Source organism: Phragmites australis, chromosome 6 (assembly GCF_958298935.1).
Source record: "Phragmites australis chromosome 6, lpPhrAust1.1, whole genome shotgun sequence".
Taxonomy (NCBI): domain Eukaryota; kingdom Viridiplantae; phylum Streptophyta; class Magnoliopsida; order Poales; family Poaceae; genus Phragmites; species Phragmites australis.
In genome coordinates, this window is record NC_084926.1 from 43,367,974 (window position 1) to 43,385,341 (window position 17,368).

Below are 17,368 nucleotides of genomic sequence, written 5' to 3' on the forward strand. Positions count from 1 at the left end.
TCTTTCCTACTCTTTTTCATTTATAAAATCTCTTTCCTACCGTTGGGGTCTGATCTGGATTCTGGAAGTTGCGACTTTGGCAGAGAGAGAGAGAGAGAGAGAGAGAGAGAGAGAACAGTTTAATTTGTGTGGGAGAAAAGGGAAATTTCCACTTTCCAAATTCACCACGGGCTATGATCAATTGAGCATCCCGTGTTAAAAGTGTGCATTCCCAGTCATCCATCCATGCAGCGATGATCTGAATCGTCCACGTGGATCAAAGAGCATGATGGAAACACACTGAAATCAGCTGCTGGAAATTCACACGTACATGAAAGACAAAACACGAACACGTGCAATATATATAAACTCCAGCTGATAAAATATCAATACATTCTTGGCTTCTTCTGGAAAATGCAAGTTAGATGGTTGACCTCGCTCTCATCGTAACATTCGATTTGCTCGTGGGTAACATAGGTAACACCAGGCCAAGAAAGAGTAGTTCACGGGAACATCATGCATAGGTCCATGCCACTTTCACAAGACTATGAACCGGTGGAGTTTAGCAATTTCCGATGCCATCTTCCTGAGTTTTACGATGCCACTTCAGCAATTTCATTTTGTTCAGAAACTTTCTTTTCAGCAACTTCATCACTCTTTTTTTTTCTTTTCTTTAGTGCAGGCTCTGTCCAATCTACGACGTCTCTGGAACTGGGCGACGTGCAGGTTCCAAGGCGTACAGGTCGACATGCTCTGTCGTGGAAAAAGGGCAGGAAGCTGAGGCACGGCGACTCAGGCCCTTTTTTTTATTTTAATTATTGATTCTAGCTTCGAAGAAAAAATAATAGTCATAATATAAAAACTGATTTTTACAGTAAGTTATACTACGAAATTATACAATTCATAATCTAATGAAAATAAACTTCCACAAAATAGATGAAATCCTTGCGATCTGAAACTAAAACAAACCGGCCCTCACAGACAACAGCTAGTGCCGTTGATCCCAACCTATTCGATAACTCAACGGTGAAGTCACGCAGTGTGCTAGGAGCGCCTGCTGGGACGTGGGACCTGAATCAGATACACAGATACCACAGCTCAATTATCCAATACCACCACGGATTATCATCCGGAAATCGCTCAAACTTCATCCAGTTCCAAAGTTCAAAAAGAAAGAGAAATACAAAACCATTATGGTGGATTGATAATGCAAACCCCAATTTTTGGGAGTAGACGATCACGCCCATCATTATTACCTGTCACTAAAAAGTAACGTGAAATTCAGTTGAGATCAAGAGCCTTACCAGTAATGTTCATGCGCTTAGCGTCGTCTTACCAGTCATCAGTACACACAGTGATGATCAGAAGGATCCACGACCATCAAAAGGCCTACCAGCAAAATAAATAGAAGGCCAGAAGACTTGATGGGAACAGACTGAGATCGGCATCTACAAATTCACATCAATATATGCTTGCATACACGAGCAACAAAACACACACACACACACACACACACACACACACACACACACACACACACACACACACACACACACACTCCGGCTACCAAAATCTCCATTCTTGCTCGTGGGTGACCCAGGTAACAGTAACACCGTGCCCAGAAATAGATTGGAGGAACAGCAGGTAATCTTCCAACGATACATTTAGATAAGACTCTATGTACAGTCTACTATACCAAAAATGCTCTCTACTGAAGGACCGAAGAGCATTATGTTTTCCTACTTCTGTTCTTAAACCTATACTGACTGTTTTAACCATGAAAGTGACTTCTGAAAACAGGATTACAGAGAATGTGATTGAAGCAGGCAGTAGATGCACCAAGGAGACCAAATGGCTACTGTAGAAATACCATATTGCACTATATACTAGCGATATATTAGTAAAAAAGAGGTCCTCAAGGTCAGTTTGATGTACAAAAGGTTACTCCTATAGACATAGAAGGCTATAGAATACAAGAGGTATGAAAGCATTGTCGAGCTGTGCTGTATATGCCTCCAATAATCCGCTCAATGTTACAGCTATCAAAAGCGATAACCAATTCTGTAACAACATGAGAAAGATTGTAAGAGTTTATGCTTACTTTGTTGGTTTTCGTTGGACCTTCAATAGCTTAAAAGCAAGAAGGAGATCGAACCTGCGAAAGAATGTACCCACTGGAAGCTAAGAGTGACACCAGAATCGAGCAGGCTGCTAGCACCGAGGTTATGCCTGCTGCTGTGCCTTCGATTGTTTTCTCTAATATGTCAGATAAGACAGAAGCATAAGAGTTCAGAGAACGAAGAGTGGAAGGACAAATACTGAAGAAAATAAACTCACTTCCTGTCTTGCTCCATCTTAATACGCCATATTTGTACCCTATCATCGATGCCTAAGAAAAAGAGAGAGAGAAAATTCATCAAATAGACCAAAGATAATAACTAAAAGACCACACACATTAGACAGAACTTACCATGGTATCACCTATCCCCAAGCTGAGAATTCCAGCAAAAGGGGCAAGTGGTCGGTCATTTAATCCAGATGACATCCATTTAGGAAGTGCACAGCCCAGTAAGAGTGAAAAATGGCTGAAAACACCAATATTAAGTTTATCATACCACAGAACACGAAAAAAGTGAGATATGAAATGTGGATAACGAAGGCTACTAAACCCCACCTACCTAACAATAAGAATCTCAGAATCACGATGATCAGTAAAGGAGTTCATAAACTGATGCACAGCACGCCCAAGAGGGTATATTTCCCAAATCTGAGGCATGGTTAAACATTTTGTGGGGGAAATGAGCACGAGTTAGCATATTAGATATTGCTCAAATAAAAGAAAAGGTAAGTGAACAAGAACTTGAGAAGAAAAAAAAGTTTCTTACCCGAATCATCTCCAGTATTAAGAAAACTCCAAATGCCGCACCAAATGCCAAGTCCAAGAAAGCAGGCTGCAAAACATAAACATATTTCCAGAACAAACTACTGAATATTCTGATGGAATTTGAAATTTATTTTTAGCACTGATGGAAATTGAACTTAGAAATGCACAAGTCACCTGAAATATAACTGCAGGAGAGAAAATCAGAACAGCAACAAGATGGTAATACTTGCGCAAAAGAATCCTCTCTGTTTTGCTTTGCTTTGATATACTGTAGAACCTTCTAACTGATGCATATATCACACATATCCAGTATGCACATAGAGCAAGTCGCTCATGTGAATCAGTGAACATATAGTTGACAATCCTGTGAAACAATGAACCATTAAGCAAAGAACAACTCAACATCCATGAATATTTTACAAGCAAGAACAAGAGCAAAGTGTAAATAGTTCATTTCAAAATAGTTATCCAACCACCCTATTCACACAGACCAAGGAGTCACACAATCAAAGTAATAGATAGTACTTATCCCAGTCAAATGATGTTTCTCAACCACTCTAACATCTTTCTCAACATTAATAGCACAGGTATAGGATGGGAAAACAGAAACTTCACATTTTTTAGTTCACTATCAATTCTATCAAAGACTAATATTTTGAAACAACAAATCCCAACAACCAGACAACTATGTTTAAACAGAGGGATATACAACTATGATTAAGAAGGACATGGCTGCATGAATGCTTTTAGGCTCTTTCTATGAAAGGCGAACTGCAACGCTTACCAAACAAAAGGATGCACTTCGAGACCTTTAATAAGGCGTGTCCATGATGGCACTAAAAACAGTAACACCACCAACAAAGAGACATAGAATACAGCAGAACCAATTCTTTTTTGTGTATGTTCCTTAACTGCTTGTGGTCGTTGCTTCTCCTGTGTTCTACAGTAATCCCAAACTTGAAGAGAACTTTTGTACAGCAAGGGAAGTAGAAAAAGGCCAAGCAAAATCCCCTGTCAAAAAAGGGAATAAATATAAATGCGCTACTACGCTCATGCCATCAAAAGTAACTCTACCTGAATAATTGTGGCCATGTCGCTTCTAGTTCCAGGTGTATGAATGACTGCTTCTGATGACACAGAGAACCCCATCTGCCAGCACAAATACAAAGAAAAATAAATAAATAAAGTCAGCTTTGCTACTATTTTGCTGGTAGAATAAATCGCACCTTTGAAAGAGTATGAGCCAACATATCACCAAAGTAAAGAACAAGACCACTTGACACAAGAAGCGCCTCCCCTGAAATTTACAAAAGAGTGCAGATAAATGGGGACAGAATACCTCCAAGTCAAGATAAATGGGAAATATGCCGATAGATTACAGAGACAAAAAAGAACCACACAAGATAAATGGGCTTAAATATTAAACAATGTAGGTACAACAGCATTCATTCTTTATGTAAACTACAAGATATAAAATTTATTAATTTCTGTTAGCATATGAAATCAGACATAACAAAAAAGAAGAGAAATAAAGATCTAATTACGTCTTAGACTTCAGGTACAAACCAAAAGATGAACATGAAGGAAACTTCTCTAGAATATGCTTGATTAAGATCACAGCAGCCACTCCATGGCTGAGCAAATACATCATATTGGTCATTGCCATCAGACCTACAACAAATTTAGCATTTAGATCAGTTTGTCAACTTCCTTGCATATGCTGGACCTAAAATACATTCAAATGCAGCTAAATTATGCATGATACCTCCATGAGTCTTCAATAGAAAGGACACAAAGTATGTCATAAGACATAGAACCACCAACAATGAGCCATATTTCAAATCTATAGAAATTTTATTGCTGGGAGACTGCCGCAGATGCCAAAGGAAGAAAGCTAGCACACTGAGACAGCTGATTGATGCTGCCCAGTACTGCATTTCAAGGTACGCAAATTCTGGCCATGGAAGCAGGACGTAATTAGCAACTGTATGCATCACATAGAAATCTAATCAACAATGAAATAGACAACAAAGACACTTCAGAAACCTGTTGAATCGTGAAATGTCAATGTAGACTTGAGACAAATCTTCATTTAATAACCAATTCGATCAAGATGACAAAATAGAAATATACCTTCAGGTCCATTAGGATCTGCTTGTAAGATCCTCGACAGTTGGATTAACCGAGAAAGCATGACACTAGGTAGAGTAGTGGCACCAAGAAGTATGCCTGATGAAGCACCTGGCCTGCAGCATACAATACATCATTGTTATTTGATTATTTATTTTGGCAGAAGCACACACAAGAGCACCCAGCCAGCAGAAACTAGGTAGCTCACACACAACACAAAAGGCGGACAAATAATTGAGAAACTACAGACAGCGTAGCCTCAAAAGAGCATGCAAGTGGTTTTGCACGTCATAGAATCCCAATTAATCTGAAGAGAGGCCACAGTGTTACTCGAATGTAAAACCAAAGCACCTCTGAATTTCCCATTGCAGCAAGAGTTAACTAAACACTATCAAACACCAAACTACTTTTAGTAAAAACAGCTGCTCCTCCAAATTCCAGAAAACCCCAAGCTAAGTTAATTTCCAGAGCGGGCAGGGTGACCCTTGTCAAGGCGGTCCTCTCTTCAACCCCAATCCACACCATCATGGCTATTCAGATTAACCCATGGGTCTTCAAGGAAATTGACAAAGTCCGAAAGGCATTCCTATGGGCCAATGATCATGCTACCTCGAGGGGCCGAAGTTCAGTGGCGTGGTCTGTTGTGTGTCGGCCGACAGAGTTTGGAGGGTTGGGCATTTAGGACCTTCAACGAGTTGGAGTAGCTTTGCGCTTAAGATGGCTATGGTGGCAGCGCAGTCTATCACCTAAAGCTTGGACTGGCCTTCCCATGCGGCACGAGAAGCAGGTTGTGGATCACTTCGTTGCTTCTACTTCATTCCGGGTTGGCAATGGCAAAACAACACTCTTTTGGACAGACGCTTGGCTTCATGGACGATCAATCAGACACTCAGCCCCTCAGCTGTTTGATTGCATAAAACACTCGGTGCGTAAGCGCAGAATTCTGCACGAGGCCTTACAGGACAGGAAATGGATTAAAGACATCTCCGGCCCCTTGTCCTTATCGGCTATTATCCAATACTTGATGTTATGGGAAGAACTTGAAGGCATTCACCTCAGTGCAGACGAAGATCAACTTGTTTGGAAAGGGCCCTCTGCTACTACCTACACTGCACAATCTGCCTACCGGTTCATGTTTGAAGGAAGCATTAGATACGAGGGTGCCAACTTAATCTGGAGATCTTGGGCGCCAGCCAAAATCAAGCTCTTCGCTTGGCTTATGCTCCATGGCAGGCTCTGGACAGCAACCTGGAGAAAGCGGCATGGGCTCCAGGAAGATGACTCCTGCGCTCTCTGCTCTTAGTTGCCGGAAACAACAGAACACCTCTTACTGCATTGCCCCTTCGCACGAGAGGTCTGGTGGAAATTGTTGAGGATTCAAACGCCTCAAACTGAAATTCCAATCCTTCAGTGGTGGCTACTACTGCGTCAAAGTGTCACCACTGCTCTCAGAAAAGGGATGGACTACTTCTTTCTTCTCATTTGTTGGAGACTATGGTTGCTTCGGAATGCCATTGTCTTTAACAATAACCACCCTACAATGGACTGCTACATTAGCCGGATCGGGGTTGATGCCGACCTCTGGTGCCAAGCAGGCGCGACTCACCTCTGCGTCCTCCTACACCGGCTCCGCACGACCGGCACCATCACTTAATATGCTGTTGCTACCGTCGCCTATTGCCGTAGTCGTCCGACAATAGAGAGTCTTCGCTGCTGCTGCACATCGTGCCCCCTTCCTGTATTTCTTGTTTTTTATTTAACCGGCCAGCTTCTATGGCAGTTGTTCTAACATTCTAATCTTTCCTCGTTTTTAATACAACGATACGCAATCCTCCTGCGTATTCTAGAAAAAAAAATTCCAGAAAACCAAAGCCTGACATTTACATTCTTGCCAGCCGAAGGGTAACTAAGCCACAGGTTAACCTCATTTCTTTGCCAGGGAGTTTCCCGCATTTCCACTGTATGTTATATCAAGCAATCCGAGAGTAGGGAGTCATCTCTTATATCACCTTATCTCCAGTGCATCTGCTAATGCCTAATTATTCCGCAATGGCGTGTGCATCGCAACCCACGCAAGGAGGCAACCTGTATTCAACAATCCTTTTGTACGGATTCGCCTCAGGAACCCAGCTCCATTAGGAGCTTTGCAGGATACTGCACCCCCCCCCCCCCCCCATCCACTACAAGGAGCTCGTACGCACCTACTTCGCTGGGTGGGCAACCGAACATGATCAAATTTACACCGCGGAATATCCACAGAGCTAACCAAGTCGCGAGCACTTCAAGTCCAATTTCACGGAGATGTAGGGGATACTGAATCAGAGGGGTAAAGGCGCACCTGGTCTTGAAGCGGCGGAGTGGAGAGGAATCGGAGGCGGCGGCGGAACCGTCCACGGCGAGCTCGACGGCGAGTGCGGCCGCGGCGAGGAGCGCGAGCGGGGCGGCGAGGTGGACGGGGGCTGCGAGCGCGACGCGCGCGGCGAAGAGGAAGACCACGAGCCGCTCGCCGGTGAGCAGCGCCGGCGCCATCGCCGGCGGCGGGGAGGCGATGGCGCGCGCGAACCCGGTCATTGGGTTACGCTAACGCGTCGGGCGGGTTTGGTCTGGTCTGGTGCGGTGTGGTGTGGTTTTGGGTGGTGGTGCGGTCAGAGTTGGTGGCCGGCTCGTGCCGGTGCCGCGTATCGCACACGGCTCGTTTGTTGCGTGAAAAACGGGGCGGATAAAGTAAACACCCATCTGATACGGTATTGTATCTGAGAAAATATGTAACTTTGGAGGAAATTTAAGAAAACTAGCTAAGTGATGGTCTGTCTCAATAAAAATATAAATATTAAATATAATAATATTAAGTATAAATTTAAGTATAGAGATGTGAATGCATCATATAAGCACCGTAAAACAAATATGTCAGAAGCAATATCGTGGTTTGATTTCAGATGAGATTCGAAGTAGAAGGAGATTATTCGCTAATTTTTTTAATTAATTAATTTAATTTAATTAGTAAAATATGTTCTATATCTGTAACTGTTAACGAGGCTGGAAAACGATAGTGGAGGACAAAAGTAGATAAATTATTAAAATTTAAGAGGTTTTATTAGATAGGAGGAGAGTAAATGAAGAAGTAACATATGAATTAACTCGTATTTTATATAGTAGAGATTGTATTAAAAAATATATAGCTTTTGAGGCAATTTAATAAATTTATATGTGCTGCAATATAAAATCCTTTAATTTTTTCAGTACGTGTATATTTGTATCTGGGAAATAAACAGGAGATGGGGTCAGTATAAGGAAAAGGCAATACCCACTTCGGGAAAATCTTTGAGAAAACATTTAATATCATAAACATATTTGATTAGAAAATATATTTGAAAAATTAGCAAACTGGATAGCTGGCGAAACATAAATTGTGCGCAACAGCTTTAATATCATTTGTGTTTCTACGTCATTTAATCGTGTGCGAGAAAGAGGAGGAAGAGATTTAGGGTGTGAGTCACACACTAAATCTCTTATCTCCCCGCTTGGTCATTCTTTTCGTTTTGTTGCTCGCATGGATCGTATATGTAGGCTGAGGGGAAGCAGGTTGAATAGATGTAAGAGTTAAGATAAGAGTGTTTAATTGGTTGTATTTGTTTGGGCAAGTTGAGCTGAATTTCTGTTTGGTTGGTTGAATCTGAGGTCGTATGAGCGGATGCAAGAGTTGAGATTCTGATTGGTTGCTCGTAAGAAGATGATCTTGTGACATTGACAAGTGAACCCGCTTGTATAAGGGGATACAAAAGCCTGCATCCGTCCAACCAGACTGCAGAGGGAAGCTCGATCTAGCTTCCCTCCTGAGCTAAACTGGAATAGTGCGTACGAGCAACCAAATACGTTTCTCTTTGAGATTATATGTATCCTCAGAGCCGAAATCCCTTGGTAGGAGCAACCAATCACCCCCTTAAGGGAGGCACCAATGTCGCTATTGTCATAAAAAATGCTCATCTAACTGCACTCTCATCTCAGCCACTATCCGGATGAAAATGGGCGTTGGATGTTGCCCGGTCTCATATTGTTTCTATGGTCAAGATGATCCACCTAGCTAAGGGCAATCATGTTCATGCTGTCTTATAAGTCATCTTATGTATTAATACGTAGTTTTGAGATGATTTAACATACAACTCCTATAATGAGTTGTCTTAGTAATCCTATAATTACTTAATTTATATATGGAATAAATAAATATTATGAGTTATATGCTAAAAGATAACTAGTATGATGGTGTAAGAGTAGTACTATAATTCAAAATCTTAGCTTATGAGATAGCTGCTTCGTGAAACAACACCTTTCTTTTATCCCCTCTCTTGTCCATATCATCTAATATCCTATATGGCAAAGTTTGCTAAGGTGTACCATGTACTTGCCCAAAGGCTGTCCTTGGTAAATCCGCGTGCTCACCGGAAGTGACCACATTGTCCATGGTTTGGAAGAATATCCCATTGAGTGCTACCAGTTAGATCCTAGATGGTTTGGTACAATCCCACAATCAAACACCTAGATTGTCTCATGTCGTGACTCATTCCATCCATCGTCAACCTGGTTCAGAGCAACTGATAGCAACCTTATCCATGTTGAATGGGGATGGGGAGGAACAAGGAGAGTAGTACGACTGCACGAGGAGTAGACAAGTAGAGATCCTTGGCGTGTCGCCAACGAGACGTTTTTCTCCTCGCGGCAAGGATAGATCATTCCCGAGCACAATCGCACTTGCATTGCGTCGAGTCATATGGCCCACGTCTATGGATAAGAATTTTCAAGGGAAATGTTTCTTACATAGAGAGAACAGAGAGAAAAAGGGACGCTACACAAGAAAGTTGAATAGCTTTACAGTCTCGTTTTCTCTCTCTCCCGATACGGGTTTCTCCCATTTTCCATGACAAGAACGGAAAACAATTGTCCGAAGATACAAGGAAAAAGATGGAGAAAGAAACCAAAAGCTCAGGTTAGAGTGCTGAATCTCAAGCAGCTTTTACGAATTAAGATATAAGATACCGAGAACAGAAGCTAGCCCAATTTACAGACCAAGGTAGACACCAAACGTCCGTTAGACGATCCTCAGTCTTGGTCTGCTTGGTTCCCTTCGTCATCTGAAGGTGGTGCAGTAGGTGGAGGTAGCAGCAGTGTTGGCCCCTTCAGTGATCTCCCTTCAATCACGAGCCAAGCTACCTGGAGCTGTTCCATTGCCTGCCGAAGTCCTTCCTGTTCAAGACGTGCCCAAAAGCGCGGCAAAGCACAAGCGCGACACACCATCTCTCCAGGATGCCGAATCAGTTGTCTAAAACAAACACGGTTCCTGGCTTTCCAAATCGCACAACAAAAAACAGGCGAACATAAACATGTAGCAAGATCCCCAGATGGTAAAAGATGATTAATCCAGCATCAATATTGTCCAAAATTAAGATCAACTTTTTGTCTTGAAAAAGGAAAAGTAAAAGTTTGGCGTATGAAGTAATCTTTACACCATTCCAACAGATCTAACACCAAGGGGTAGGTAAATGCAATTCAGTAAGGAAACATGCATCTCGAAGCCCACAAATAGTATTTATCCAGAAACCTGTAGCAACCAGGATATCAAGACCGCTGAGAGCGTAAGGATCTTGAGCAACACACTCATGGTCATGTCATGCTAAATTACCAGCAAACCACACCAGCTAATCAACTCTTCCAGACATACCACATACATATGTTCCAGTCATCTTAACAATAAAGTGAAGGTAACAAAACATGAAGTACGCAATGTTGATGGTTCATTACATTATAATATAACACCCAACCGTCTATCTAATATTCAAGATGATACGACAGTACACAAGGATTATCATTTCTCCTTCAAAACATATGACCATGGTAGGTTACCAAGCTCTCAGTTGCAATAAACTATGCATGCTTGGGCGGATTTTGTTCTCAACATAGATTGAAGTGCAATGGAACTCTCTTCAGCAATTAGGACCAAAATACCCTGAAAAACAAACAATTCCAAAAATGGTTAGTAGATCAAATTATGAAGGCAATTTAGCATTACAGTAAACCAGAAAAATAATTCTTAAACATTGCAACCCCCCTTCAGAAGGAACAATCCTGCAAATACAAAAAATGCAACTTCAATAACATGCATCACAAGAGGTAACACCAAGTAATTTAAATACGAGCTCTAACTCAAATACCACCCAGCTTAAGCTTCACATGCATATGGATGACGATACATGGACATGCACATCCAGCCTGCCAATGCGTTTGCATATCAGATCCTTCCTTTGCAAAGAGCAAAACAGAACATACAGAAACAAATGCAAAAAGGAACACAACAACACGGACCAACGACTTCTTGTTACTACAATTCTCAAATGCTAAAAAAAGAGTTCTGTTCTGGACTTGCTGACAAGTGCGCTAGAGATGCAAATATCTATCAAACCCAAAACCTAGTTCCTTTCATTCTAGATAGCCTTGACGGTAGGTCCACTTGATAGTGAAAGATGCTATAACAATCGCTGCAAGGCCAAAATTGGTATCAGTGTTTTAAGTAAACATCACAACAATAATCATCTCAGAGTCTAACAGCACACCCAGCATGAGGTTTGTAACATGATAAACCACTTACAAGCATAGCAGCAAACTAAAAGGAATAAACATAGGGAGGAATTATAAGATTGGTTACTAGAATATAAAAGATACCTAAACAAGTAAATTTGAGCTGCATGATCTAAATATACAGATCTTTCAATAATCCTTGCACAGAGAAAGTTGAAGTAAGAAAGACTCACTTTAATCAGACAAACATTGCCAGCTCTGGACGGCTGAAGATATTATCCCCGTCATCCTCCAGGCCAGGATAAGCAGCAACAAGTGCATCTTGTGCACCAATGTATAGTGAGTTGTAGATCTTCCAATACACTTCACGTACTTTCCTTGCTGGATGGAAAAGACCTTGGAGGCAATAATTCAAAATCACAGCTGCACCTAGCGCAACCCTCATTCCCTCAATCGCCTCCATGACAGCATTTATGACATGGGGAGATGTCTCAAATATGTTGGGCCAGACATAGTTAAGCAAATGGACAAGAGCATCCTCACAACCCAAGCCAGCAACTCCTAGAGCCATGTGCTTAACAGCAGAGGCAGCAGTCTGCCGGTGAACTAGATCTCTATCCATTAAAGCATCTTCAAGCAAGGGAGTGACAGCATATATGTAATCTTTGCCCATCTCACCAATGTACTCAAATAAGAAAGAGAGAGACTTCAGAACACCATTCTGTACATTGAGCTCTGGGACACGGTACTCATTCATGAGGGCAGGCAAAACTGTGAAAGGTGAGCAAGTTTCAGCAACAATGGCAATTGCTACAGTAGTGCAAACACGGTTCTGTCGCTCCTGCACCTTCAAATTATTTAACAGAGTGGCCAACACATCCTGTGGTCCAATAGCCTTTGCAATATAACCAAACGTGTTTACAGTGGCTCTCCTAATACCCTTCTTGTGAGCCTTCAACATTTCAAGCAGCTCGAAACAAATCCTCATCCACTCTCTAGCTGGCACAAATTCTGCTCCACGGTCAGCAATTCGACCAACGAGATCAATGCAGTTCTCTTGGACCTTCTCGTGCCTGTTCTTCAAGATGGGGGTAAGACGAGGAAGAAGATCTTTGATTGGGGGCGTCATTTTAGTCATACCAATGACATTCACGATAGCCTTCAAAGCTCCAAGAATTGAACCCAGCACTTCAGGATACTCCTCTCCTAGGTACTCATACAGCACAACACCCAAGTGACCCATGAGCTGCTCCTCCTGGCACTGCTTCATAACAATGGCTATCCTTGAGATCAGATCAGCAGCTTGCTGCCTAACTTTTGCACTCTTATTGTTTAGCCGCCACTTGATGGTACCACAAATCTGAGGAAGGTAAGGCTTAACTCTCTGTCCAAGTGCATTAACCACAGCTCCAAAACCATTAAGCATAACATTCGCATCATCACTCGTCTGCTCTTGGAAAGCATACAGGATACCATCAATAAGCAGCTCTTCTAGACGAGCATCAATATCTGAAGCACCCAAGTTGGCCACCACCTTCTCAATTGTTTCCATCACCATTCTCCTGTAGGGCTCGCTTTCATCTTTCAGATCCTCAACAACCCTCCCAACAATATCAGCAACTCCAACCTTGTTTGCCATCTCCACTGTAGTTTCCACAAGCTGCTTATAGTTCCTACGGTCTAAAGCCATTCTCCTAACCCAGAAGTGTTTGAAGAAATCTGGAAGGATATCATTCCGGATATAATCAGCCTCCACACCCTCTGTACTGACACACTGTTTTACAACCTTGAGGACAATCTTCTTCATCTCTTCATCTGGTGACTGGAACTCCCTAATGAGGACCTGCATCACCTCCTTTGTGTAGTAACTAGCATACAGAGCATCCATAAGAGGGATGATGAAACCAATGGCCTTCAAGAAGGCAGCAAGGACCTTTCCACGGTGAGATCTGATACCCTTCCACAAAGGCTTTAACACAGTATCAAAACTTTCAATACCATAGGGTGCAGCAGCCTCAGCGAGTGCAGCAAGAGAAAGGGCAGTGATTGTCCGCACTTTCTGGTTCTCATCACTCAGACCATGCTCAATGATCTCAACTAGTGACTTGAGATGTGGCAGAACAGCACAGCCCATGAGAATAGCAATCTGCTGAACGATTTTGATACCAGTGTGCCGAGCCTGCCAAGACTTCTTACTCTGACAGACAGCCTTCAAGAACGGTAAGAGGGCCGGGATACCCAAAGCTGAAGCCACCACACTGAATGCCCTAGCTGTGGTGTTTCTCACGTACTCATCAATGTTGTCAATATCCGGTCGCATGGCAGCGATCATAGTGGCAAGACCAGCTGCTTTGCTAAGATTTGAGATGATCTCCCGGCCTTCAACACGAGCATAGTAGTCCTCATCAATCAGAAGTGGCTCAATAACCACAAGAATCTTATGGACGAATGGACGTACTAGTTCGTCCAGCTTATACAGCACCCTGTCAATGACTTTCACCAGAAGATGCCTCTCCTGGTCCTCTAGTGTTGGCTGCATGAGCAAGGGCAGGATTTTGTTGAACAGAGGGCCAGCACCGAATTCCCGGGCTTTGTCTGTCAGCTGCCGGAGTGCTGTTTTGCGCTGTGGGGGTGTGCCATTCTTCACCTTGAGCAGCAGTTTCATGATTTTCCTTTCCTTCTGCTCCTCCGGCGACAGCTGCTCCTCCTCTTCCTCATTCAGCAATGTTCCAAAGTATTGGTAATCTTCTGGTTTCATTAGTGGCAGCCCACCAGGCAACTCCTTGGGCACATCAAACTGCTGCCCACGATTCTCCTCAGGAATAGCATAGAGTGGTGTCCCCATAGGTGTTGGCGTCGCAAGAAGCTTTCTTGCTGGAGTCCTTATGGGCTGGTAAGAAGCTGGAGGTTCAAGAATTTTGTACCCCTCCTGTGGGAACATGGCGTCAAGCTCCTCATCTGTGAGAGGCCTGTTCCTCTCCTCAATGTCCCGCTCCCACCGCAGGAGCTGGTACTGCTCTGGAGTCATCGGGCCGCGAGCAATCTGGCTAGGTGTTGGTGTGGCAAGGTTTTCTGCACCAAATGGAGTCGGTCCAGGAGTGTAGCCTGCAGGTGTTGCAGCACCAAGACTGCCAGGGGTTGCACTCCCCATACTCGCCGGTGTCTCATCCCACCTTGATCTCTGCTTCTTACCAGGGGTTGGTGTGACAAGCCCACCAGGCAGCTTCGGAGTAGCATCCCAAGCCCCAGATGGAGTTGCGCCGGGCGTAGCACCACCAGCTGCAGGCGTGGCGTCTGCATCGGCCATCCTCCCCGGAGTTGGTGTCTCATCCCATCTGTTCCTTCTCACCGAGGGTGTCGCATCTCCAACACGTCCAGGGGTAGCATCCCAACGCCCAATCCCAGGAGTTGCATCAGGCGCATCCCAGTCCGAGGACGTCTTCGCCTTCTTAGTCCCTGCAGCAGCATCGCCGTCCTGAGACTGATCCCACCTGTTGCGCCGCTTCGTCGCGGCGGCTGGCTGCTCGGGCGCAGCAGCCTTCTTTTGCTTCTCATTCTCCTCCTCCTCCTTCTTCTTCTTGGCGATCTCGCGCAGCAGGTCCTCCTTCTTCTTCTTCAGCGCGGCGTCGCGCATGACATCAGCGTAGGTCCGCACGGAGGGGTCCGGTGTGGCCTCACCGGCAGCGAACGGGTCGTGGCGCTCCGGCGAGATAATTTGGTTGAGGCGGCGGCGGCGGTAGTCGTCCTCGCGGTCGATGATGCGGTGGGACCGCTTCGGCAGCCCGTCATCGTCGGGCGCGCGGGGGAGGTCGGCGGCGGCGATGGCGTGGCCCGTGTAGGTCGCGAGGCGGCGCGGCGCCGGGTTGGCGGCCTCCGTATCGTCTTCAGCGGTGTCGTCCTCGGAGGCCGGGATGGATGTGTCGTAGTCGGCGAAGCGGTTGGGGTCGGTACCCCCACCGCCGTAGAGGTCGGTGTCGAAGGTGACGGAGGAGACGGCCATGGGCGCGCCGGCCGCGAGCGCCTCCTCCATCTTGCGCCGCTCCTCCTGCGCGAGCGCGAGCTCCGCGTCGATCGCGTCCATGGCGGCGGCGCGTGCGCGAGATAGCTAGGGTTTGGTGCGAGACGGGGAGATTGGGGAAGAGATTAGAAAGGTTCTGTGCCTTCTCTGTGTGTGGGAAATTTCTTTAAGTATATTTTAAATTAATATTTTAATAACAGAATTTGGAATTCTAATAAGTAGCCTATTAGTCGTATAAAAAATCTGGTGTGACTCCCTTCTTAACGTGACTCTCTTCTTAGTCACGTCAATTTTATATTAACGTGACTAAGGAGTCAAACAATCCAGTGTCGTGGCATGCGTCATCGATGTGGGAGGTTTGAGTCGCGCTATGGAGTTGGTACGTTCACCTATCGTATCAATCCTTTTAACATAACTCAGTTGCATACATGGGACCACTTTGATCATTCTCTCCTACAGTTCCTCTTCCTCTAGCCGCACGCGAGCACAGGCGATGCTTCCCTCTCTGGCGGTAGCTCCAACCCCCATTTCTTCATCAATCAGACCCGATTCGAAAGGGATTTAGTGGGAGCATATCTTAGGAAGGTAATTTCTCTATTCCCTCTAAGTTTTTTTTGGGGGGACTTGCATTCGTAGTTCTAGGGTAGCTAGGGTTTAAGATTATGTTGATGTTGATCTATGAAATATATACGTTTTAAGTTAGATCGGAGGTCATATATCGTTCTGTATATTGTGTGGAATTTGTTGCATGCAATTATTTAAGCGTAGAAAATTAAATCATATATGGTTAGGCTTAATGTATATTAGTTATGCATATTCTTCTATATATATATGAGTATTTTTGAATTGTTGGGATGAAATGATGAGGCGTAGGGATTGAATTGGATAATAATATATAGGATTTGCTAGTGTTATAGCGATGAAATTTTTGTATATGTGTAATGTTTGGATGGTTTGTGTAGATGGATCGGATTGTTCGTATATTTTGTGGTGGCATGGTTAATGCAAATGGGGAGTTCGATAAGATGAGGGAGCAAGTGTTGAAATTTGAGAACCATTCTTGCTTCAATAAAATTGTTGCTCGGGTTATGTCAGTTATGAATATTGATGTGGATGTATGTAATGTAACCGCACGTGGAAGGTTTGATGCTGGCCGGGGTGGTAATGCTCATTATATTATTATGGAGTTGATGTCGGAGAATGATTAGAAGCTATACAAGGATTGTGTGAATAGTTCGTAAGTTTGTTATGCTGAGTTGGTAGTTGATGTGGGTATCGAAGGAAGCTCGATGCCATCGGTTCAAGATGTGCCGGGCAGTATTAGCCAGTAAATGGAGTCTATTGAGTATTTGACTCAGGAAATTCCCACCATTGTCCCAAAGGTTGCCGGTGTCTCTGAACTCGTCGATGTTACTATTCCGGAGGTACCTCGTGCCTCTGTTCAGGAGGTAGCCACCAGTGGTTGCAATAACTTTGATTTGACTGTGGTATGTAATGACTTCGGCGATGGTTTTTTAGGATGCGAAGGCCAAAGGAAATATCGAGGATACACCAATCTTTTTGTCAGATAGTGAGGACGAATATGAAGATGATGAGGTAGAAGAAGTGGAATATGTGTCTGGTATTGAGGAACGACATGTAAGACCCCTGACCCGGGATCTCCTGTACCTCTTGTATCAGTTCATGGATCAAGTAGTTGATACGCACAGTATAACAGTAGTAAAATCGTAGTCAAACTTCGTACATAAGTATTACAATTCAGAGCATAAAAAGTTTACAGACCAAACTGT

The 17,368-nt window shown here is 43.9% G+C and overlaps 2 protein-coding genes across 5 annotated transcripts; both read right to left on the minus strand.

Annotated features, from left to right (window-relative positions):
* Window positions 1-1,543: 1,543 nt before the first annotated feature.
* On the minus strand, window positions 1,544-7,623 carry LOC133922679 (dolichol kinase EVAN-like). The gene is made up of 14 exons (XM_062368107.1): window positions 7,332-7,623; window positions 4,997-5,109; window positions 4,629-4,817; window positions 4,430-4,534; window positions 4,090-4,160; window positions 3,938-4,012; window positions 3,648-3,874; window positions 3,038-3,227; window positions 2,865-2,930; window positions 2,658-2,746; window positions 2,450-2,564; window positions 2,317-2,368; window positions 2,135-2,235; window positions 1,544-2,040 (listed from the first exon to the last, which is right to left on the minus strand). The coding sequence occupies exons 1-14, from the start codon at window positions 7,562-7,564 to the stop codon at window positions 1,927-1,929; spliced, it is 1,740 nt and encodes a 579-aa protein (XP_062224091.1). The 5' UTR covers window positions 7,565-7,623; the 3' UTR covers window positions 1,544-1,926.
* Window positions 7,624-10,663: 3,040 nt separating this feature from the next.
* On the minus strand, window positions 10,664-15,722 carry LOC133922677 (uncharacterized). Of its 4 annotated transcripts, none has more exons than XR_009910521.1 (3): window positions 11,794-15,722; window positions 11,200-11,254; window positions 10,664-11,110 (listed from the first exon to the last, which is right to left on the minus strand). XR_009910521.1 is itself a non-coding variant. In XM_062368105.1 (2 exons), the coding sequence occupies exon 1, from the start codon at window positions 15,639-15,641 to the stop codon at window positions 11,799-11,801; it is 3,843 nt and encodes a 1,280-aa protein (XP_062224089.1). In that variant the 5' UTR covers window positions 15,642-15,722; the 3' UTR covers window positions 10,664-10,991; window positions 11,794-11,798. The 4 variants fall into 4 exon arrangements, 2 of the variants coding, with proteins under 2 accessions (XP_062224089.1, XP_062224090.1); XR_009910520.1 differs by having other exon boundaries at window positions 11,197-11,254; XM_062368105.1 differs by lacking the exon at window positions 11,200-11,254 and having other exon boundaries at window positions 10,664-10,991.
* Window positions 15,723-17,368: the final 1,646 nt, after the last annotated feature.